This window comes from Rhinoraja longicauda, chromosome 20 (assembly GCF_053455715.1).
Source record: "Rhinoraja longicauda isolate Sanriku21f chromosome 20, sRhiLon1.1, whole genome shotgun sequence".
NCBI lineage: Eukaryota > Metazoa > Chordata > Chondrichthyes > Rajiformes > Arhynchobatidae > Rhinoraja > Rhinoraja longicauda.
This window is the reverse complement of record NC_135972.1, coordinates 2,677,791-2,700,957: the sequence shown is the minus strand read 5'-3', so window position 1 is coordinate 2,700,957 and position 23,167 is coordinate 2,677,791. Positions and strand designations below refer to the sequence as shown.

Sequence of the window (23,167 nt, the reverse complement as noted above, 5' to 3'; positions counted from 1 at the left end):
TGATCCATCACCTCTCATTGAAACATTGGCAAGTTAATTGAACCACTCTCCATTAAGGCTATTTTGAACCCAAATAGCTCTTTTAATGAGACTGGATCGATGTGTTGCATGTGCTCTCACAGCGAGATGAGCTCTATTTAACGGCTGACAAACACATTACCAATCCGATCAGGACCGTGTCCTTGAGATGAATGCACACCAGCTTGCACTCTTCACCCCAGGGTCAGGCTGAGGTTTATTATTGTCACCAGTACCTTCTTCTTTCGTGTCCATCGTCCATGTTTCAAATGTTACATCGCTGTCATCGTCCGTCCTGAAAAGGGCGCAAGCTTCCGGCGACAATCAGTGGGAGCCATCACTTGTACAGTAGATGGTGGTGGGAGCAGAATGAGCTCAGGACACTTCCAGTTCCAGCCCCACCACATGGACGCTTCTGCTATGGGGCCATCATGTGTACCGAGGTACAGTGAAAAGCTTTGTTTGCTTGCCATCCCAAACAGATCAGGTAATGTGTAGGAAAGAACTGCAGATGCTGGTTTAAACCGAAGGTAGACACAAAGTGCTGGAGTAACTCAGCGGGTCAGGCAGCATCTCTGGAGAGAGGGAATGGGTGACGTTTCGGGTCGAGACCCTTCTTCACACTGAGGTCAGGGGAGGGGGCGGGACACCCCGAAACATCACACATTCCCTCCCACCCCCCTCCCCTGACATCAGTCTGAAGAAGGGTCTCGACCTGAAACGGTACCCATTCCTTCTCTCCAGAGATGCTGCCTGTCCCAGATCAGATAATATATATAAATACAATCAAATTTAAAATTAAATCAAATCATTCAAAGTACAGCAGGTCGAGCAAAGGGGAAGATACAGAATGCAGAATATAGTTCTCAGCATTGTAGCGCATCAGTTCCACAGACAAAGTCCAATGTCCACAATGGGGTAGAGGTGAATCGGACAGTGCCCTAGCTTATGGAAGGGCCGTTCAGAAGCCTGATAACAGAGGGGAAGAAGTTGTTCCTGAGTCTGGTGGTGCGCACTTTCCAGCTTCTGTATCTTCTGCCAGACGGGAGTGGGGAGGAGAAGGAATGACCGGGGTGGGACAGGGACAAGCATTTGATGATGTCGGCTGCTTTCCCGAGACAGCGTGAAGTGTAGATGGAGTCAATGGTGGGGAGTGTGGTGTGTGTGATGGACTGGGCTACATCTACAACTCTCTGCAATTTCTTGTGGTCTTGGGCAGAGCTGTTCCCAAACCAAGCTGTGATGCAGCCCAACAGTCATCTGTAGAAGTTGGTACGAGTTGTTGGAGACATGCCGAAGGAGCAGACTAGCTGGAGGAGCTCTGGAGAGAAGGAATAGGTGGCGTTTTAGGTTGAGACCCTTCTTCGTTCCTTCTCTCCAGAGATGCTGCCTGTCCCGCAGAGTTACTCCAGCATTTTGTGTCCATCTGCAGTTCCTTCCTACACAAGTGATAGGTGGATACAGGTGAGGGGGGGGGGGGTGGAGGTGTGGTTGATTGGAAGATGGGTGGATAAAGGCCAGAGATGGGTGGAAGACAAAAGGATGTCAGATGAGATGTGAAGCCGGAGGGAGGGATATAGGTGGTAGGGGGCAGAGGGGGGGGGGGATAGTGCCAGTAATGGCACACATCTGACTGAGAGCGTAAGTCAGAGACTGATCTGTAATCACCAAAACCTCCCTCAGTTTACTATTATCAATCATTCAAAGTTCTTTGATAGTGCGCGTTGCTTAGGCCAACGTGTTTCTGAGGAATACTGTAGAGGTTTACTGTGGAGTTATTTAACTTCTTGTTTGTTTTTTTGCAGTGGAATGAAGAAGAACCAATCTGACCAGGAGATGTTGACTCAGTCAGAGGGCCAGGTATGTGCTTCATCACCTGCTGCTCTTATCAGAGTCTTTGTGTGTTGTCGGCTGCATTCTGTGTCTTCCTGTTTGTTGACCCCACTGACATCTCTCCGATACCTGATAACGATGTTTCGGAGTCACCTGGAATGGATTATGAGACTGCTTGTGTTTGAGTTCTGTAGGTTTCACTTAAACATCTCTGTAGTTTACATAGAAACATAGAAAATAGGTGCAGCAGGAGGTCATTCGGCCCTTCGAGCCAGCAACGCCATTCAATGTGATCATGGCTGATCATTCAAAATCAGTACCCAGTTCCTGCTTTCTCCCCATATCCCTTGATTCCGTTAGCCCTAAAAGCTAACTCTAACTCTCTCTTCAATACGTCCAGTGAATTGGCCTCCACTGCCTTCTGTGGCAGAGAATTCCACAGATTCACAACTCTCTGGGTGAAAACGTTTTTCCTCATCTCAGTCCAAAAAATGGCCTACCCCTTTTTCTTAAACTGTGACCCCTGGTTCTGGACTCCCAAGGTTTTCCGAGGTGCAGTGAAAAGCTTTTGTTGTTGGCAATCCGGTCAGCGGAAAGACAATATGTGATTATCACAGACCCATCCAGTGCATAGAGACATGATAAAGCTAATAACATTTAGTGCAAGTTAAAGCCAGCAAAGTCCGATCAAGGATAGTCCGAGGGTCACCAATAAGGTAGATAGTAGTTCAGCACCGCTCTCTGGTTGTGGTGGGATGGTTCAGTTGCCTGATAACAGCTGGGAAGAAACTGTCCCTGAACCTGGAGGTGTGCAGATAGGGAAGACGTCAGAACCTTTTTCCCCAGGGTGGAATTGTCAAAGACTAGAGGGGCACAGTTTTAAGGTGAGAGGGGCAAAGTTTAAAGGAGATGTGTGGGGCAAGTTTTGTTTCACAGAGGGTGGTGGGGGCCTGGAACGCACTGCCAGGGGTAGTGGTGGAGGCAGATGTGATAGTGGTGTTTAAGAGGCTTTTAGATAGGCGCATGGATCTGCAGGGAATGGCGGGATATGGATCACGTACAGGCAGAGGAGATCAATTTAACTTGGCATCATGTTCAGCACTAGGGTTGCCAACTGTCCCGTATTAGCTAGGACATCCCATATTTTGGGCTAAATTGGTTTGTCCCATACAGGACCGCCCTTGTCCCGTATTAGGCCCGGACGCCATAGGCCCGGACGCTGTAGGCCCGGACGCTGCAGGCCCGGACACCGTAGGCCTGGACGCTGTAGGCCCAGACGCCGTAGGCCCGGACGCCGTAGGCCCGGACGCTGTAGGCCCAGACGCCGTAGGCCCGGACGCCGTAGGCCCGGAAGCTGTAGGCCCGGACGCTGTAGGCCCGGACGCTGTAGGTCCGGACGCTGTAGGCCCGGACGCTGTAGCCCGGGGGCCGCTGTAGTCCCGGACAGTGTAGGCCCGGGTGCCACCTAACAAAGGTTGCTTAGAAATCCGCCTCCCGGCCCGGGCGGCCGCCATTGGTGGAGCGGGAGCACGTGGCCGCTGGCTGGGTGAGGTCACGTGGGGCGCGGGGCGGTGACGTCACTCTTTGTTCCTTATGTGGGAGTGAGGAAGTTGGCGACCCTATTTAGCGCAGACATTGTGGGCCGAAGGGCCTGTTCCTGTGTTGAACTGTTACATATAGATCTAGCTTGTTGTAGCTCGGGGGTGGTGGTGGAGGCAGATACGATAGAGGCATTTAAGAGGCCTTTCGACATGCGGGAAATGGAGGGAGGGATATGGTCCACGTGCGGGCGAAGGAGATCATGTTCAGCATGGACATTGTGGGCCGAAGGGCCTGTTCCTGTGCTGTATTGTTCTATGGATTCATCTATAGGGGAGCTGGCCACTCTGAGTTTGTGTGAAGGGCTAACATATACTTTGACTCACGAACACAATAACATTGGTCTTCCCAGCTTGGATGGAGACAGACGCAGGTAAACAGGCTACAAGGCTATCGAGCGGTTGGATATCAGCTGCCTGCAGAAGCCAAACACATTCGTCAGCTCAACAATCTGCTCAAAATTCTCAATTATTCAAACTCAAACAGATCCAGAAGGTCGAAGCTTTAGCTGAATATGTTTGCTTGCGACAGATACTGTGGGCAGGGTAAATACCAGCCCAGTGTATGCTCAGTCTGAGGAGTAGGAATGCACAGAAGCTGATCAATTATCTACTGCGTCCGCTGTTCCCCATGTACATCGGTGAGGCCAAGCGTAGACTTGGCCACTGTTTCACACAACCCTTGCGCTCGGTCCGCCAAGGCCTGCTGGATCTCCCGCTCGCTAATCATGCTAACCCCACTTCCCATTCACACGCTGACCTGTCTGTCCTGTGCCTCCTCCATTGCCAGAGTGAGGCCACACACAAACTGGAGGATCAGCACCTCATATATTGCACAGGGGCAGCTTACAGCCCAGCGGTATCAACATTGCCTTCTCCAATTTTAACTAATTAACCAACCACAACCCTCCCCCCCCCCCCCCCCCCCCCCCCCCGTCACTTCCACCTATTTCCTCTCCTCTGGCTTCACAATTTACACCTCTTCTCATTTCACACCATTTTGTCTTCTTTTTATCTCATCTTTGTCCACTCATCTGTGAATTAACCTCCCCTCCCCCCCACCAGTATCCACCTATCCCATGCCAAGCTTTCTCCCATTCCCATCTCTTCCATCTTTCTCCCCCCCCCACAACAATCACTCTGAATACGTGCCCTGACCCGAAACATCGCCTGTCCATCTTCTCCACGGATGCTGCGCCATAGCGCCAGAGACCCGGGTTCGATCCTGATCGCGGGTGCTGTCTGTACGGAGTTTGTACCTTCTCCCCGTGACCTGCGCGGGTTTTCTCCGGGTGCTCCGGTTTCCTCCCACATCCCAAAGCGTCACCAGTCCACGTGCTCCACAGATGCTGCCTGTCCCTGGCTGGTGAATCTGTGGAATTCTTTGCCACAGTCGGCTGTGGAGGCCAAGTCAGTAGATATTTTAAAAGCAGAGATAGATAGATTCTTGATTAGTGCGGGTGTCAGAGATTGTGGGGAGAAGGCAGGAGAATGGGGTTAGGAGGGAGAGATAGATCAGCCATGATTGAATGGCGGAGTAGACTTGATGGGTCGAATGGCCTGATTCTACTCCTATCACTCAAGAGCTTCTGGGCTTATTGTGTCCCACTGGGTTTGTCCAGCACGTTGTGTGTTCCTGGCAATGGATGAGCGATGAGCTGTGATGTTATTGTGGTGCTGCCTTTCCCCCCCAGGAGCCGGGGCAACTGGGGATGGAGTACAGCAGTAAATACAAGACCAAACGTGACCATATGATCTGCAAGTGCCTGTCACTGAGCATCACCTATGCAGCCACCATTGGAGGCCTGATGACCATCACGGGAACCTCAACCAACCTCATCTTCGCCGAACAGTTCAACACGTAAGCTCTTCGACCCGCCAGCACTGCCCGCCTGCCAGCTGGAACCGATCGCCGCTCCAGCACAGGGGCACGGTGGCACAGCGGGCTGGCCCACTGCCTCACTGCGCCAGAGACCCGCGTTCCATCCCCACCTCTGGTACTCTGTGAGTGTGTGTGTGTGCGCGTGTGTGTGCGCACGTGTGTGTGTGTGTGCGTGTGCGTGTGCGTGTGCGTGCGTGTGTGTGTGTGTGTGCGTGGGTGTGTGTGTGGGTGTGTGTGTGAGTGTGTGTGTGCGCGTGTGCGTGCGTGTGTGTGTGTTGGCATGTGTGTGCTTGTGTGTATGTGTGTGCGTGTGTGCGTGTGTGTGTGTACGTGTGCGTATGTGTGTGTGCGTGTGTGCATGTGTTTGTATGTGTGTGTGTGCGTGTGTATATGCGTGTTCGTGTGTGCGTGTGTGTGTGTGTGAGGAGTTTGTACGTTTTCCCCGTGACCACGTGGGTTTCCTCCGGGTGCTCCGGTTTCCTCCCACATCCCAAAGACGTGTGGGTTTGGAGGAACTGCAGATGCTGGTTTACACTGGAGATATCCACTGTGTAAGAAAAAAACCTGCAGATGCTGGTCTAAATCGAAGGTAGACACTAAATGCTGAAGTAACTCAGCGGGTCAGGCAGCATCTCTGGAGAAAAGGAATAGGTGGCTCGATGGGCTGAATGGCCTCATTCTACTCCTATAACGTGTGAAGGTGTGCGTGTGCCGGCACTGACCATTGCCTGTTTGTCCTTCCACAGCCGCTACCCAGACTCCCGCTCCATCAACTTTGGCACCTGGTTTGTGTTCAGTTTCCCCATCGCTCTCATTATGTTGCTACTCACCTGGATCTGGATGCACTGGCTCTTCCTGGGCTGCAAGTAAGCAACTCCCACTGGACCAGAACCGCTCCATCGTGGCCACCTCTTCTAGTCTTGTTCAAGTCTCGTCACAGAGATAAGCCTAGACTTAGAGAATGGCTGCATAGGGAGCCCCCCTCTCCCCTCCTCATCTCTTGCCCTTTAGTCTCCTTTTGATCTCGAGTCTTAGAGATAGGTCTAGCTTTAGGGAATGGCCTCATTAGGGGCTGCCTCCTGTAGAGGAGACTCTACTAGAACCTTGGAAAGGCTGGGCTTGTATTCACTGGAATTTAGAGGGGATGAGAGGGGATCTTATAGAGACGTATAATGTTATGAAAGGACTGGACAAGCTAGATCCAGGATTTTTTTCCCCCAATTTGGGGTTGGCCACAGTCTAAGAATAAAGGGGAGGCCATTTAAAACTGAGATGAGAAAAAACTTTTTCAGCCAGAGAGTTGTGAATTTGCGGAATTCTCTGCCACAGAAGGCAGTGGAGGCCAATTCACTGGATGAATTTAAAAGAGAGTTTGATAGAGCTCTAGGAGCTAGCGGAATCAAGGGATATGGGGAGAAGGCAGGCACAGGTTACTGATTGTGGATGATCAGCCATGATCATAATGAATGGCGGTGCTGGCTCAAAGGGCCAAATGGCCTCCTCCAGCCTGACCCGCTGAGTTACTCCAGCATTTTGTGTCTACCTGGCATGTTTACTGGCTGGGGGTTAGACAGCTTTTTAAACTGGGATAAGTTGATCGGCAGGAAGCCACAATCTCAGCTCATTCTTTGCGACTGGTTCTGAGATACTGTAACCCAGAAAAACCTACCAAAGGTTAATCAGCAGTTTAAAAAACAGCTGATGCGGCTGATCCAAAACTGACTGAGTGTGAGATAAGGCAGCGGTGTGTGAAAACAAGTAATCAGTAATCAGACCTTGTACTGAATCCTGGTTTCAACAACAGATACAGCAACACATTGTTCATTTAGAAATGGCAACGGTTTGGATTTTATTCTGAAGTTTCAGTAATTTTAGATTTGGTACAATGGAGAAATTCAAAAGGGTTCCTCACAATAAAATCCCCAAACTGTTATAAAGACCACACCTGAATTATCTTCACAATATTATTCCAGTCTCTCCCAGCAAAGGTTAGGTGCCCAATAGATATATTTAGGATATTATATATATTTTTATATTATATTATATCTTATATATATTATTATGTACTCGCTGGAGTTTAGAAGAATGAGGTGGGGACCTCATTGAAACATAGAGAATAGTGAAAGTCCTGGATAAAGTGGATGTGGAGAGGATGTTTCCACTAGTGGGAGAGTCTAGGACCAGAGGTCATAGCCTCAGAATTAAAGGACGTTCTTTTAGGAAGGAGATGAGCAGAAATTTCTTTAGTCAGAGGGCGGTGAATCTGTGGAATTCTTTGCCACAGACGGCTGTGGAGGCCAAGTCAGTGGATATTTTTAAGGCGGAGATGGATAGATTCTTGATTAGTACGGATGTCAGGGGTTATGGGGAGAAGGCAGGAGAATGGGGTTTGGAGAGAGAGATAGATCAGCCATGATGAATGAATGAATGAATAAGTTTATTGGCCAAGTATGCAGATACAAGGAATGTGCCTTGGTGCTCCGCTCACAAATGACAACACAAACATACAGTTAACAATTAAGAATAAAGAATAAAATTATTCAATGGCAGAGTGGATTTGATGGGCCGAATGGCCTGATTCTACTCCTTTCAATGAGGTGAGAAAAAACATTTTCACCCAGAGATTTGTGAGTCTGTGGAATTCTCTGCCACAGAAGGCAGTGGAGGTCGATTGACTGGATGGATTTAATGATCACATGATCTTCTGATTCCACATGCATTGTTTCTGCAGCAGGGGATAGTAGGGCATTGTTCGGTGGGATGCGGGGCAACCTCTCTCCACTCTGTTACCCGACCTGAACACATCTTTCATTGCAGCTTTAGGGAAACCTGCTCTCTGAGCAAGAAGAGAAAGACAAAGCGTGAGGAGATGTCGGAGAGGAGGATTCACGATGAGTATGAGAAGTTGGGACCATTCAGGTAGGGGGGGGGGAGACAGTTCCTGAGAGATTGTGAGGGCAAGGGTCTCAAAGTGGGATGGGCTTTAACGTTGTTGTCCTTGCGCGTTTGTTGCAGCTACCCAGAGATGGTGACGGGGATCTTCTTTGTGTTGATGACCCTGCTGTGGTTCACACGGGAGCCGGGCTTTATTCCCGGATGGACCTCGCTCTTCGAGAGGTGAGGACGGCAGTCTAAGATGAACAGTGACCCCATCGAAGTCATCCCCACCCTAACTATAGTGCACTGGTCCCACGCCCACAGCCACACGTCACTGGACCCAGTGCCTAAATACACTGTCACTCAGATCCAGTGCTCAGATCCAGCGCTGCTCAGATCCAGCGTTGCTCGCGTCCAGTGTTGCTCAGATCCAGTGTTGCTCGGATCCAGTGCTGCTCGGATCCAGTGTTGCTCCGATCCAGTGCTGCCCCGATCCAGTGCTGCTCGGGTCCAGTGTTGCTTGGATCCAGTTCTGCTCAGATCCAGTGTTGCTCGGGTCCAGTGTTGCTCGGATCCTGGGTTGCTCGAATCCAGTGCTGCTCGGATCCAGTGCTGCTCGGATCCAGTGTTGCTCGGATCCGGTGTTGCTCGGATCCAGTGCACAGGTCCACTAAGATCCAGTGCCGGATCCACAGCTTGCTGGAACCCAGTGCCCAGATCCACTGTCAATCAGATCCAGTGTTGCTCATATCCAGTGCACAGGTCCAGAATCACTGGTATCCGGCACCCAGATTCAGTGTCACTGGCATCTGGTGCTCAGATCCAGTGCCAGGATCCAGTGTCTCTGGTATTTAGTCATTGATCTCCGGTTTTTGATGATGAGTAAGATCACCCCTGAGCCTATTCTCCGCCCTCAGTGAACGGCGACTGTGTTGTTTGTTGCAGGAACGGCTACAGGACAGATGCCACCGTCTCCATCTTCCTGGGCTTCCTCCTCTTCCTCATCCCCGCCAGGAGGCCGGCCCTCTCCTGCTTCGGCAAGGACCGTCCCGGTGAGTAGTGTGGGCCAGGTACCCGCCCAGTGCCCACCTGGTACCCACCTGAGGCCAGCCTGCGGCCTGTTCCGTGCCAGTCAGGTACCCATGTGACGCCCACCTGGAGCTCACCTGTTGTCAGTCTGCTACCTGCTTCATGCCCACTTATTGCCCACCTGGAGCCCACCTGGTGCCAGCCTGCTGCCTGCTTCATGCCCACCTGGTGCCCACCCAGTGCCAGTCTGCTACCACCCCCTCTCCTCGCATAACCACAGACCGGCGGCGAGACGAGGGAGGCTTCACATATGGGATGGTGGCCCAGCGGTAGAGTTGCTGCCTCGCAGCGCCAGAGACCCGGGTTCGATTCCGACTACGGGCGCTGTCTGTACGGAGTTTGTACGTTCCCCCCGTGACCTGCGTGGGTTTCCTCCCACACTCCAAAGACGTGCAGGTGTGTAGGTTAATTGGCTTGGTATAAAAGGTAAAGTGCCCCTAGTGGGTGTAGGATAGTGTTAATGTGCAGGGATCGCTGGTCGGTGTGGACTCGGTGGGCCGAAGGGCCTGTTTCCGCGCTGTATCTCTAAACTAAACTAAACTAAACTGAGCTAAACTAAACCAAACCCGCTAACTTGTTTAGACACAAAACGCTGGAGTAACTCAGTGGGTCAGGCAGCATCTCTGGAGAGAAGGAACGGGTGACGTTTCGGGTCGAGACCCTTCTTCAGACCCATTCCTTCTCTCCAGAGATGCTGCCTGTCCCGCTGAGTTGCTCCAGCTTTCTGGGTCTATCTTCGGTTGAAGCCAGCTAACGTGGCTTCTCCCTGAGCGCCACTAACGTGTTTCTCTCTGTGCAGACGAGGAGAATGCAATGGACCAGAAGAAGCCCAAGGACCCCAATCCCCTGGCTCCGCTGATCAACTGGAAAGACTTTCAGAAACACATGCCCTGGGAGATCGTCATCCTGGTGGGAGGCGGGTATGCACTGGCTGCTGGCTGCAAGGTAAAGCACAGGCCGGGGCTGCTGGTGACACCTGGTCAATGTGGACCAACACTAGATACTCTGTGCAGCCCGGGCCATGAACAATGTCAAGGGTACACACAACAGGCGGTGGGTGCATAGAACGAGCTGCCAGAGGAGGTCGTTGAGGCTGAGACAAGTACATGGATAGGACACAAAATGCTGGAGTAACTCAGCGGGACAGGCAGCAACTCTGGAGAGAAGGAATGGGGGACGAGACCCTTCTTCAGTCTGAAGGCCGAAACGTCACCCATTCCTTCTCTCCAGAGATGCTGCCTGTCCCGCTGAGTTACTCCAGCATTCTGTGTCTGTCTTCAATTTAAACCATCATCTGCAGTTCTTTATTTTACATTGTTTAGTTTAGTTTAGATCATTGTCACATGTACTGAGGTACAGTGAAAAGCTTTTTTGTTGCGTGCTAACCAGTCAGTGAAAAGACAATACTCGATTACAATCGAGCCGTCCACAGTGTACTGATACAGGATAAAGGGAATAACGTTTAGTGCAAGATAAAGTCCGATTATAGATTGTCCGAGAGTCTCCAATGAGGTAGATGGACCACTCTCTAGTTGGTGGTACGATGGTTCAGTTGCCTGATAACAGCTGGGAAGGAACTGTCCCTGAATCGGGAGGTGCATGTTTTCACACTTCTGTACCTCTTGCCCGATGGGAGAGGGGAGAAGAGGGAGTGGAACATAGAAGATTTTTAAGGGGTTGGACACGTTAGAGGCAGGAAACATGTTCCCGATGTTGGGGGAGTCCAGAACCAGGGGCCACAGTTGAAGAATAAGGGGTAGGCCGTTTAGAACGGAGATGAGGAAAAACATTTTTCAGTCAGAGAGTTGTAAATCTGTGGAATTCTCTGCATCAGAAGGCAGTGGAGGCCAATTCTCTGGATGCTTTCAAGAGAGAGCTGGATAGAGCTCTTAAAGATAGTGGAGTCAGGGGGTATGGGGAGAAGGCAGGAACGGGGTACTGATTGAGAATGATCAGCCATATCACATTGAATGGTGGTGCTGGCTCGAAGGGCCGAATGGTCTCCTCCTGCACCTATTGTCTATTGTCTATTGACCGGGGTGAGATTGGTCCGTGATTAAGCTGCTGGCCTTGCCGAGACAGCGTGAGGTGTAGATGAAGGCGAGACACGATCAACGTGTTGGTGTTTTACACCATGACATGGTGTTGTTTCCTCGTGCTCTACCACCTACCGCGTTCTCTGTTGTCCACACGCCTCTTTGCTGAGTTTGTCTTTCTCCCGGCAGGTCTCTGGTCTGTCGGACTGGATTGGGCGTCAGATGGAGCCGATGAGCAGCCTGCCTCCGTGGGCAGTCACACTCATCGCCTGCCTCCTGGTGTCCGTGGTCACCGAGTTTGCCAGTAACCCTGCCACCATCACCGTCTTCCTGCCCATCCTGTCAACCCTGGTGAGCCCCGCCTGCCCTCTGTAACACTCACGCCCACAACAATGCTCACACAAGTTCAGACACAAGACCGGCAGCCCAGAACACGTTTCACCCTGAAACGTCCTCAAAGCCAAGGCCATGTTATATAACATAACAAAACTTTATTGTCATTCGGCACAACACCGAACGAAATTTCAGCAGTCACAGAAAAGAACACAGGACACCCGACCCCAACACAAACATCCATCACAGTGACTCCAAACACCCCCTCACTGTGATGGAGGCAACAAAACTTCCCCTCTCCTCCCCCCGCACCCACGGACAGACAGCTCGACCCCTACCGAGGCAACTGACACGCACAGCCCCCGCAAGGGGATGGAAGGCCCCGCGGCCGAGCCGCCCCGGGCACCGAAACGTCCCGCGGTCGCACCGGGCGATGTTAAGTCCAGCGGCCGAGCCGCACCGGGCACCGAAACGTCCCGCGGCTGAGCCGCGCCGGCGATGTTAAGTCCCGCAGCCAAGCCGCGCCGGGCACTGAAACGTCCTGCAGCCAAGCCGCGCCGGGCACTGAAACGTCCTGCAGCCAAGCCGCGCCGGGCACTGAAATGTCCTGCAGCCGAGCCGCACCGGGCACTGAAACGTCCCGCGGCCGAGCCGCACCGGGCACTGAAACGTCCCGCGGCCGAGCCGCACCGGGCACTGAAACGTCCCGCGGCCGAGCCGCGCCGGGCACTGAAACGTCCCGCAGCCGAGCCGCGCCGGCGATGTTAAGTCCAGCGGCCGAGCCGCGCCGGGCGTTGGAAGGCCCCGCGGGCGAGCTGCGCCCCGGGGAAGAGACCTAATAAAAGAAAGGTTTCCCCCGCCCCACCCCCCCCCCCCCACTCCCACCCACCCCCCCCCCCACTCCCACCCCCACCACCCCACACATACACAGCCAAAAACAGAAACAAAAACCATCCCAACACCGACACAAACAAAAAAAAAGAAAAAAAGACAAACAGACTGCCAGAGAGCCGCAGCCGTTAGGCGCAGCCAACTCCATCCCATGGCGCAGCCAACTCCTCCCATGGCGCAGCCAACTCCTCCCATGGCGCAGCCAACTCCTCCCATGGCGCAGCCAACTCCATCCCATGGCGCAGCCAACTCCATCCCATGGCGCAGCCAACTCCTCCCATGGCGCAGCCAACTCCTCCCATGGCGCAGCCAACTCCTCCCATGGCGCAGCCAACTCCATCCCATGGCGCAGCCAACTCCATCCCATGGCGCAGCCAACTCCTCCCATGGCGCAGCCAACTCCATCCTTTATCTCCAAATTCAATGAAACTCAACGAAACTCAACTAAAGTAAACTTAACGAAACAAAACAACAAAACTAACATCTAAACTAACATCTAGACTAACATCTAGACTAACATCTAAACTAACATCTAAACTAACAACTAAACTAAACTAAACCAGAAGCTTAGTTTCAGCATTTTGCTATTTTGTGGGACAAGTACTTGGATAGGAAAGATTTTGAGGGATTTGGGCAAATGTAGTGAGCTTAGTTTAGAGACACAGCATAGAAACAGTCCCATTGCCCACCAAGTCCGCACTGACCAACGATCACCTACACTAGTTCTATCCCACATACCAGGGACAATTTACAGAAGCCAATTAACCTACAATCCTGCACGTCTTGGAAGAAACTGGAGATCCCAGAGAAAACCCACGCATGTCTCTGAACTGCCGTACAGTATAAACACTGTACAGGCAGCAGCCGTAGTCGGGATGGAACCCGGGTCTCTGGCGCTGTGAGGCAGCAACTCTAGCGCTGCGCCACCGTGCCGCCGTAATGGGACTGTCTTAGATGGGGCATCTTGGTTGGCACGGGCCAGTTGGGCCGAATGGCCTGTTTGCGTGCTGTGTGTCTCTTTGACTCTATCCATGGACTGTGAGTTACTGCTGAAACACTCATGACACGCCTTTCCTGTTTCTCTCCTAGTCCGAGACGTTGCAGATAAACCCCTTGTACACGCTGATACCAGCCACGATGTGCGTGTCGTTCGCAGTGATGCTGCCCGTTGGTAATCCACCAAACGCCATCGTCTTCAGCTATGGGCACTGCCAAATACAGGACATGGTGAGGCACAGCTATGGCCAGAGGTCACCCAATGTTCCGTGTTCTATGTTCCGTGTTCTGTGTTCCATGTTCAGTTCAGTTTAGTTTATTGTCACGTGTACCGAGGTACAGTGAAAAGCTTTTGTTGCGTGCTAACCAGTCAGCAGAAAGACAATACATGATCACAATCGATCCATTTACAATGTACAGATACATGATAAGGGAATAACGTTTAGTGCAAGGTAAAACCAGCAAAGTCCAAACAAGGATAGTCTGATGGACATCAAAGAGGTAGATAGTAGTTCAGCACTGCTCTCTGGTTGTGGCAGGATGGTTCATTTGCCTGATAACAGCTGGGAAGAAACTGTCCCTGAATCTGGAGGTGTGCGTTTTCACACTTCTGTACCTCTTGCCCAATGGGAGAGGGGAGAAGAGGGTGTGGCCGGGGTGAGACTGGTCCTTGATTATGCTGCTGGCCTTGCCGAGGCAGCGTGAGGTGTAGATGGAGTCAGTGGAAGGGAGATAGACACAAAATCCTGGAGTAACTCAAGAGTCAGACAGCACCTCTGGAGAAAAGGAATAGGTGATGTTTTGGGTCAAGACCAGTCTTCAGACTGGAAGGAAAGGGAGGTTGGTTTGCGTGATGGTCTGGGCTGCGTCCACTATTCTCTGAATTTCTGTGTTCCACGTTCCATGTTCCGTGTTAAAGATTCCGCGCTGCATGCTCCATGTTCTGTCTTAAAGATTCCACGTTGCATGCTCCGTGTTCCATGTTCTGCGTTGCGAGCTCCAAGTTCCGTGTTCCATGTTCCGTGTTGCGTGCACCGTGTTCCGTGTTGTGTGCTCCATGTTCCGTGTTGCGTGCTTCATGTTCCGCATTGCACGTTCCGCGTTCCATGTTCTGTGTTGCGTGATCCATGTTCCGTGTTGCCTGCTCCGCGTGGCGTGTTGCATGCTCCATGCTCCGTGTTGCGTGCTCCATGTTCCATGTTGCGTGCTCCATGTTCCGCGTTCCGTGTTGCGTGCTCCATGTTCCATGTTGCGTGCTCCATGTTCCGTGTTGCGTGCTCCATGTTCCGTGTTGCGTGCTCCGCGTGGCGTGTTGCGTGCTCCGTGTTCCGTGTTGCGTGCTCCATGATCCGTGTTGAATGCTCTGCGTGGCGTGTTGCGTGACCTGCCCCCTCCTGTGTTGCAGGTGAAGGCTGGCTTTGGTGTGAATGTGATCGGGGTGGCGGCAGTCATGCTGGCCATCAACACCTGGGGCTTCCCGCTCTTCCAGCTGCAACACTTCCCCGCGTGGGTTAATGCGACGGGGAGCCTGTAACGAGCAGACGTGCAGCAAGAGGCGAAGCCAAGCCCAGCGCAGACGTGCAGCCGCCTGGGGAACACCTGGCCAGCACTGGCCGAGACAGGGAGGACCACAGCCAGCAAGAACCATCCCCTGCATCACACACACCCCCACAGAGGGTGGCCCACCCACCACCCCCCCCCCACCCACAGGGTGGCCCACCCACCACACCCCCCCCCCACAGAGTGGCCCCCCGCCACACACACCCCCCCCCCCACAGGGTGGCCCACCCACCACACACCCCCCCCACAGAGTGGCCCCCCGCCACACACACCCCCCCACAGGGTGACCCACCCACCACACACCCCCCCCACAGGGTGGCCCACCCACCACCTCCCCCCCCACAGAGTGGCCCCCCGCCACACTCCCCCCCCCCCACAGGGTGGCCCACCCACCACACCCCCCCCCCCACAGAGGGTGGCCCACCCACCACACCCACTCCCTCACAGAGGGTGGCCCACCCACCCCCCCCCACAGAGGGTGGCCCACCCACCCCCCCCCACAGAGGGTGGCCCACCCACCACACCCCCCCCACAGAGTGGCCCACCCGCCACACACACCACCCCCCCCACAGAGTGGCCCACCCACCACACACCCCCCCCCCCGCAGAGGGTGGCCCACCCACCACACACCCCCCCCCACAGAGGGTGGCCCACATGCCCTGACGGCAGCTCTCAATCACCAGCGTCCGTTTGATCCTTGCAAGGACACGTGCAGTTTGTTTTTTTACTCTGTCTGTGGGAACCATTCTTCGGGGCAAGGGATTTATCTTCCAATAGTGTTTTTATTTTCTGTTTTACTTCTTCCAAAGGCATTGGGTCCAACCACGTTACATCCTTTAGTGCCGGCTGTACATGAGAGGGGCGATCATTGCAAGAACCGAGACACACAGACAGGCAGCTCCGCCTCTCCTGGCACACGAGAGGCCCGAAGAAGGGTCTCCACCCGAAACGTCACCCATTCCTTCTCTCCAGAGATGCTGCCCGTCCCTCTGAGATACTCCAGCATTTTGTGTCTATCTCCAGTGTAAACCTGCATCTGCTGTTCCTTCCTTCAAATACAGAGACCAATCATTGTGTGGCCTGGCCTCACAACACCACATAATACATGGCCTTGGGCTAGGGTTGCCAACTATTTCACTCCCAAATAAGGATCACCGCCCCTGCGCCCCACGTGACCTCACCCAGCCAGCGGCCACGTGCTACCTCTCCACCAATGGCGGCGGCCCGGGCCGGGAGGCGGGTTCATATCCAACCTCCGTTAGGCGGCGCCCGGGCCTCCAGGCCTACACTGTCCGGACCTACACTGTCCGGGCCTAAACTGTCCGGACCTACACTGTCCGGGCCTAAACTGTCCGGGCCTACACTGTCCGGGCCTACACTGTCCGGGCCTACACTGTCCGGGCCTAAACTGTCCGGGCCTACACTGTCCGGGCCTACACTGTCCGGGCCTACACTGTCCGGGCCTAAACTGTCCGGGCCTAAACTGTCCGGGCCTACACTGTCCGGGCCTACACTGTCCGGGCCTACACTGTCCGGGCCTACACTGTCCGGGCCTACACTGTCCGGGCCTACACTGTCCGGGCCTACACTGTCCGGGCCTACACTGTCCGGGCCTACACTGTCCGGGCCTACACTGTCCGGGCCTACACTGTCCGGGCCTACACTGTCCGGGCCTACACTGTCTAGACTTACACTGTCCAGGCCTACACTGGGCCCACATCGCCCCCCCCCCCCCCCCCCCCCCCGGGCCTAATACGGGACAAGGGCGGTCCCGTACAGAACAAACCAATTTAGCCCAAAATACGGGATGTCCCGGCTAATACGGGACAGTTGGCAACCTAACCTCCAGCTTTTTGTGTCTGTCTTTGAGATAGGATGGTTCGGTTACCCGATAACAGCTGGGGAGAAACTGTCCCTGAATCTGGAGGTGTGCGTTTTCACACTTCTATACCTCTTGCCCGATGGGAGAGGGGAGAAGTGGGAGTGACCAGGGTGAGACTGGTCCTTGATTATACTGCTGGTCTTGCCGATATGAAGTGTAGATTGTTTACCTGTGAGAAATGTGAGATTTGGGATACAGTGTATGTGTTGAAAATAGTGTCATGGATGGGGATTGCTGGTCGGCACGGACTCGGTGGGCCGAAGGGCCTGTTTCCGCATTGTATCTCTAAACTAAACTAAACTAAGATGCCGCCAGACCTGCTGAGTTCCTCCAGCACTTTGAGCCTTGTTCAGGATTCCAGCATTTCCAATGGCAGTCTCGACCCTAAATGTACCTATTTCTTTCCAGAGATGCTGTCTGACCCTCTGAGTTACTCCAGCTTTTTGTGCATGTTAAGCCAGCATCTGCAGTTCCTTCCTGCACACTCCAGTTTGGGACTTGTCTGTTGATCGGCATTACTGAGACAGATTCCTCCTGTGTGTCCGTGCTTCCTGGGATGTCTACCGCTCCATCTACTGCAGGCTAAATGAGCTCCATTAAGTGCCTTGTGCACTGCACCTGACCTGCCAGCTACTCCTGATCCTAACGCACAGATATCCACTCTGGTCTCGTCCCGGGTTGTTCATTAAAGGCTGACACGGATTGTTGCAAGCTGTCAAGGTGACCAGCGGCAGGTTCTGTACCCCCCTCGAGTCCAATTTCACGAATCCCCAGAAGCATATCAGCAAGGCTGTGTTTGCCGTATGACGCTCAGCTGCCAACCGCTCCGTGATCTTGTCACATCGCCTTCAGTGGAGCCTCACTGCCCAGATACACACCACCCCTGAGAAATCAGCCCATTTCCCCAACACTTCAGCAAAGTCTTTAACCAAGTGCTGTAATTCATAGAAACATGGGGGAGGCCGTTCGGCCCTTCGAGCCAACACCGCCATTTAATGTGATCATGGCTGATCATCCACAATCAGTACCCCGTTCCTGCCTTCTCCCCGTATCCCTTGATTCCGTTAGCCCTAAGAGCTAAATCTAACTCTCTCTTGAAAACATCCAGCGAATTGGCCTCCACTGCCTTCTGTGGCAGAGAATTCCACAGATTCTCCACAGAGAATTTCTGGCCCATAGTCTGATATTTAGTTTGTTCCACGTTGAACGTGTTCAATGATTCAACCATACATTATTGTCACATGTAGCTGGGTACCGTGAAATTCTCTGTTCAGTTCAGTTTATTGTCACGTGTACCGAGGTACAGTGAAAAGATTTCTTGTTGTGTGCTAACCAGTTAGCACAAAGACAACACACGATTACAATCGAGATCTTCACCGTGTACAGATACATGATAAGGGAATAACGTTTAGTGCGAGGTAAAGCCAGCAAAGTCCGATCAAGGATAGTCCGAGGGTCACCAATGAGGTAGATAGTAGTTCAGCACCGCTCTCTGGTTGTGGCAGGATGATTCAGTTGCCTGATAACAGCCGGGAAGAAACTGCCCCTGAACCTGGTGGTTTCTGCGTACAATACCACTCAATAAAGTACACAAAGTCACCATGTATTTGGCACCGACAAAGTTACAAAAGAACAGTGCAGCTCAGGACAAGGCCCTTCGGCCCATAACATCTGTGCTGAACATGATGCCAAGACCAACTCTCCTCTCCCTGCACGTGATCCATACCCCTCCATTCCCTGCATATCCAAGTGCCTATCTAAAAGCCTCTTAAACACCACTATGGTATCTGCCTCCACCACCACCCCTGGCAGCACGTTCCAGGCCTCCACCACCCTCTGTGTAAAAACAACTTGCCCCACACATCTCCTTTAATCTTTGCCCCCCTCACCTTAAACCTATGTCCTCCAGTATTTAATATTTTCATCCTGGAGAAAGAGGTTCTGACTGTCCACTCTATCTATGCCTCTCATTATTTTGTATGCTTGTATCAGGTCTCCCCTCAACCTCCTGTGTTCCAAAGAAAACAATTCAAGTCTGTCCAACCCAAGTCTGTAGCTAATCCAGACATTGTTCAGATAGACGGGCCCCGACCCAAAACGTTACCCATCCATGTTCTCCAGAGATGCTGCCTGACTCGCTGAGTTACTCCAGCACTTTAAAAAAAAATCATTCTGGTAAACCTCCTCTGCTCCATCTCCAAAACCTCCACAACCTCCCTGCAATGGGGGACCAGAACTGCAGCCAATTCCTCACATGTGGCCTACCCAAAGTCTTATAACGTTGGTTTCTACAATTTCAAGTTACCCCTGCAACCCCCCCCCCACAACAACCCCCCCCCCCCCTCCGCAACAACCCACAACCCCCACCCAAAACAACCCCCCCCCCTCCAACTCTTCCCCCAACCCCCCACCTTATTGCTCCTACTAGTTCCACTGTTCACATCCCTGTATCCCCTCGTTATCCTCTCTTCCTCAGCCAACAATGGGCCTTTGTGGGCTCCACCCTACCTTGGTCATCTGTCGCCAGTCCTGCTTTGTTCTGGCCTTTTCCTACCTCCAGTTTCCCCACCTCTACTTTCAGTCTGAAGAGAATTTCCAACCCTAAACGTCACCTGTCCATGTTCTCCACAGATGCTGCCTGACCCGCTGAGTTACTCCAGCACTCTGTGAAACGTCACCTATCCATGTTCTCCACAGATGCTGCCTGACCCGCTGAGTTACTCCAGCACTCTGTGAAACGTCACCTATCCATGTTCTCCACAGATGCTGCCTGACCCGCTGAGTTACTCCAGCACTCTGTGAAACGTCACCTATCCATGTTCTTCACAGATGCTGCCTGACTCGCTGAGTTACTCCAGCACTCTGTGAAACGACACCTATCCAAGTTCCCCAGAGAAGCTGCCTGACCCGCTGAGTTACTCCAGCACTCTGTGAAACGTCACCTATCCATGTTCCCCAGAGAAGCTGCCTGACCCGCTGAGTTACTCCAACACTCTTGTCATTGGTCATTGTTGTACATCCATTAGGGCAAATATATTCCCAGGTTAAATGACCGGAATTATTCTTGTTGCTCCAGGTTACTCCAGCATTGTGTCTATCTCAAAGTCTGAACAAGCTGTATTATTAATTGCTGACTCTTGCACTCAATGCCCCGACCATTGAAGGTACGCCTTCTTTACCCCTGTGTCAGAGTAGGTGTGTCCATCTTTATAGCCTTGTACACGGTCTTGCATCTGAGGCACTGCATGTGGTAACCTCAGCAACAGTAGCAGTGAAGCCACCCACAGCTCATCCACTCCCTCTGCCTCTCCCTCCAGCAGTCACACTTTGCACACGAACACGAAGGAAACGTTTGTCTTTGGTCCTCAGTGCTAAATGCCCACAGGGATTTCACACAATAGACAATAGACAATAGGTGCAGGAGTGGGCCATTCGGCCCTTCGAGCCAGCACCGCCATTCAATGTGATCATGGCTGATCATTCTCAATCAGTACCCCGTTCCTGCCTTCTCCCCATACCCCCTGACTCCGCTATCCTTAAGGGCTCTATCTAGCTCTCTCTTGAATGCATTCAGAGAATTGGCCTCCACTGCCTTCTGAGGCAGTGAATTCCACAGATTTACAACTCTCTGACTGAAAAAGTTTTTCCTCATCTCCGTTCTAAATGGCCTACCCCTTATTCTTAAACTGTGGCCCCTGGTTCTGGACTCCCCCCAACTGACTGTACCGACCTTGTAACTTAAGTGGAGGTAGATGTCAGGAAGGGGAGTGTCCTGGACTCTGTTGTCACAGGTACCCAGGTACAGGTGGACCTCTTTGTTTTTGCATACGACCCGGTAAAACAGCACGGCGGTCTCACCGAGGCTGCACGCAGAGAGACCGCCACGTTCCAGGCGCGACTCTTTAGTAGCAAAGGCCCATCTCTCCCCACGAGTGTCCGACCTTTCATTGAAACGACCAGCCTCTTCTTGAAAGTCAAACGCTGCCTCTTCTCCCCAACACTTGAGTTTACTGCAGCAGTATACATTAAAAACTGGAACAAATAACGCAGCCAAATTGCCTTGCTCACTCTGAAAATTGCACGTGATTTTATTTTTGGAAATTCAATAAAGATACATATAATGTTTAAATGTTCTCGGATTGGTTGTATGTTGATAATTTACCAACACATTACAAACTGCAGATAGACATCAAATGCTGGAGTTACTCAGCGGATCAGGCAGCAGCTCTGGAGAGAAGGAATGGGTGACATTTCGGGTCGAAACTAGGGTTGCCAACTGTCCCGTATTAGCCGGGACATCCCGTATAAGGGATCGCCCTTATCGGGTATTAGGCCCGGGGGGCGCTGTAGGCCCGGACACTGTAGGCCCGGACACTGTAGGCCCGGACACTCTAGGCCCGGGGGCCGCTGTAGACCTGGACACTGTGGGCCCGGGGGCCACTGTAGGCCGGGACAGTGTAGGCTAACGGAGTGTGTTCGGGGAGCGGGGCCGAGTGTGTTCGCTGAACGGAGGTTGCGTAGCAGCCCGCCACCTGGCCCGGGCGGCCGCCATTGGTGGAGTGGGAGCACGTGGCCGCTGGCTGGGTGAGGTCACGTGGGGCGCGGGGCGGTGACGTCACTCTTTGTCCCGTATTTGGGAGTGAGGAAGTTGGCAACCCTACTAATACGGGACAAGGGCGGTCCCGTACGGGACAAACTAGTTTAGCCCAAAATACGGGATGTCCCGGGTAATACGGGACTGTTGGCGACCCTACCTGGATATAACATCCTCTAATCCAGGCATGATTCTGGTAAACCTCTGCTGCACCCTCTCCAAAGCTTCCTCATCATCCCTGTAATGGGGCGACCAGAACTGTACACAATACTCTATCCATCTACCGATCAACCTTCCCCACCCCTCCCCCCCCCCACCCCACCCCCCCCCCCACCTGTGTTCACCTGTGTCAGAGTGAGGCCCTGCACAAATTGGAGGAACAACACCTATTTTGCTTGGGCAGCTTACGCCCCAGCGGTATGAACATTGACTTCTCTAACTTCAAGTAACCCTTGCTTTCCCTCTCCATCCCTCCCCCTTCCCAGTTCTCCCACCAGTCTTATTATCTCCGACTACATTTTATCTCTGTCTGCTTTGTTGTTACCTTCTCCCAGCTAACAACGATCTATCACACATTTTCCTTGATCTCCATTCCCTTTGTCCTATTTTCACACCTTGCACTTCCTTATCTCTGTATCTCCCTCTCCCCTGACATCAGTCTGAAGAAGGGTCTCGACCCGAAACGTCACCCATTCCTTCTCTCCAGAGATGCTGCCTGTCCCGCTGAGTTACTCCGGCATTTTGCGACTATCTTCACCTATTACCTGCCTTGCTTTGTCCTCTCCCTCCTCTCAGCTTTCTCCCTCAGTTCAATTTAGTGTCGTTTATTGTCACGTGTACCGAGGTACAGTGAAAAGCTTTTAGTGCCTTCTATCCGTTCAGCAGAAAGACAATACATGATTACAATCGAGCCTTCCACAGTGTACAGATACATGATAAGAGAATGAAGTTTAGTGCAAGGTAAAGCCAGTAAAGTCCAATCCAGGATAGTTCGAGCGTCACCAAAGAGGTACTGCTCTCTGGTTGTGGTAGGATGATTCAGTTACCTGATAACATCTGGGAATAAGTCTGTAGAAGGGTCCAAAGCTGAAACATTACCTTTCCATGTCCTCCAGAGATGCTGTCTGACCCGATGAGTTACTCCAGCACTTTGGGTCTATTTTTGGTAAACCAGCACCTGCAGTTCCTTGTGTTTGGAAAAGGTTAACAGTTGTGGTCTGCTGTATTCCTTTGTGAAGATCTTATTGGCGTGGTATTTATTTGCCATTTTTCTGAGATACAGTGAAATTCATTTTTGTTAACGGTTCAGGACAAGTATCACTGTACATAAGCACGTCTTAGATAAGCACCTCGGATACAGTACAAGTGTCTGGCAGTAGTACACTGAGACAGTATACAAACTAGCCAGTTTGGTGCCATTTCCAAGTGCCATTTGTTGTAAGTGCAGGGATCTTGCACTGACCATGAAGGTCTGTTGTCCTGGTGGTGTTGGAGGGTCGGGCTGGCCATGCGTTACCGCGGTGACCTCCGCCGCTGCTCCACCACTGTCGGCCACGTGCGGCCCACCCGCTCATAGGA

The 23,167-nt window shown here is 52.5% G+C and overlaps 1 protein-coding gene across 1 annotated transcript in view; it reads left to right on the top strand.

Moving 5' to 3' along the window:
- LOC144603332 (solute carrier family 13 member 4-like) overlaps nucleotides 1-15,192 on the top strand; it is a 37,557-nt gene extending 22,365 nt beyond the window's left edge. The window contains exons 6-15 of the mRNA XM_078416467.1: nucleotides 1,824-1,878; nucleotides 5,144-5,310; nucleotides 6,078-6,197; nucleotides 8,149-8,250; nucleotides 8,347-8,448; nucleotides 9,154-9,260; nucleotides 10,097-10,242; nucleotides 11,523-11,684; nucleotides 13,647-13,784; nucleotides 14,959-15,192. Of these exons, the coding sequence (XP_078272593.1) occupies nucleotides 1,824-1,878; nucleotides 5,144-5,310; nucleotides 6,078-6,197; nucleotides 8,149-8,250; nucleotides 8,347-8,448; nucleotides 9,154-9,260; nucleotides 10,097-10,242; nucleotides 11,523-11,684; nucleotides 13,647-13,784; nucleotides 14,959-15,087 (1,228 nt within the window). The 3' untranslated portion in view covers nucleotides 15,088-15,192. The remainder of the gene's footprint in view (nucleotides 1-1,823; nucleotides 1,879-5,143; nucleotides 5,311-6,077; nucleotides 6,198-8,148; nucleotides 8,251-8,346; nucleotides 8,449-9,153; nucleotides 9,261-10,096; nucleotides 10,243-11,522; nucleotides 11,685-13,646; nucleotides 13,785-14,958) is intronic.
- The last annotated feature ends 7,975 nt before the right edge of the window (nucleotides 15,193-23,167 follow it).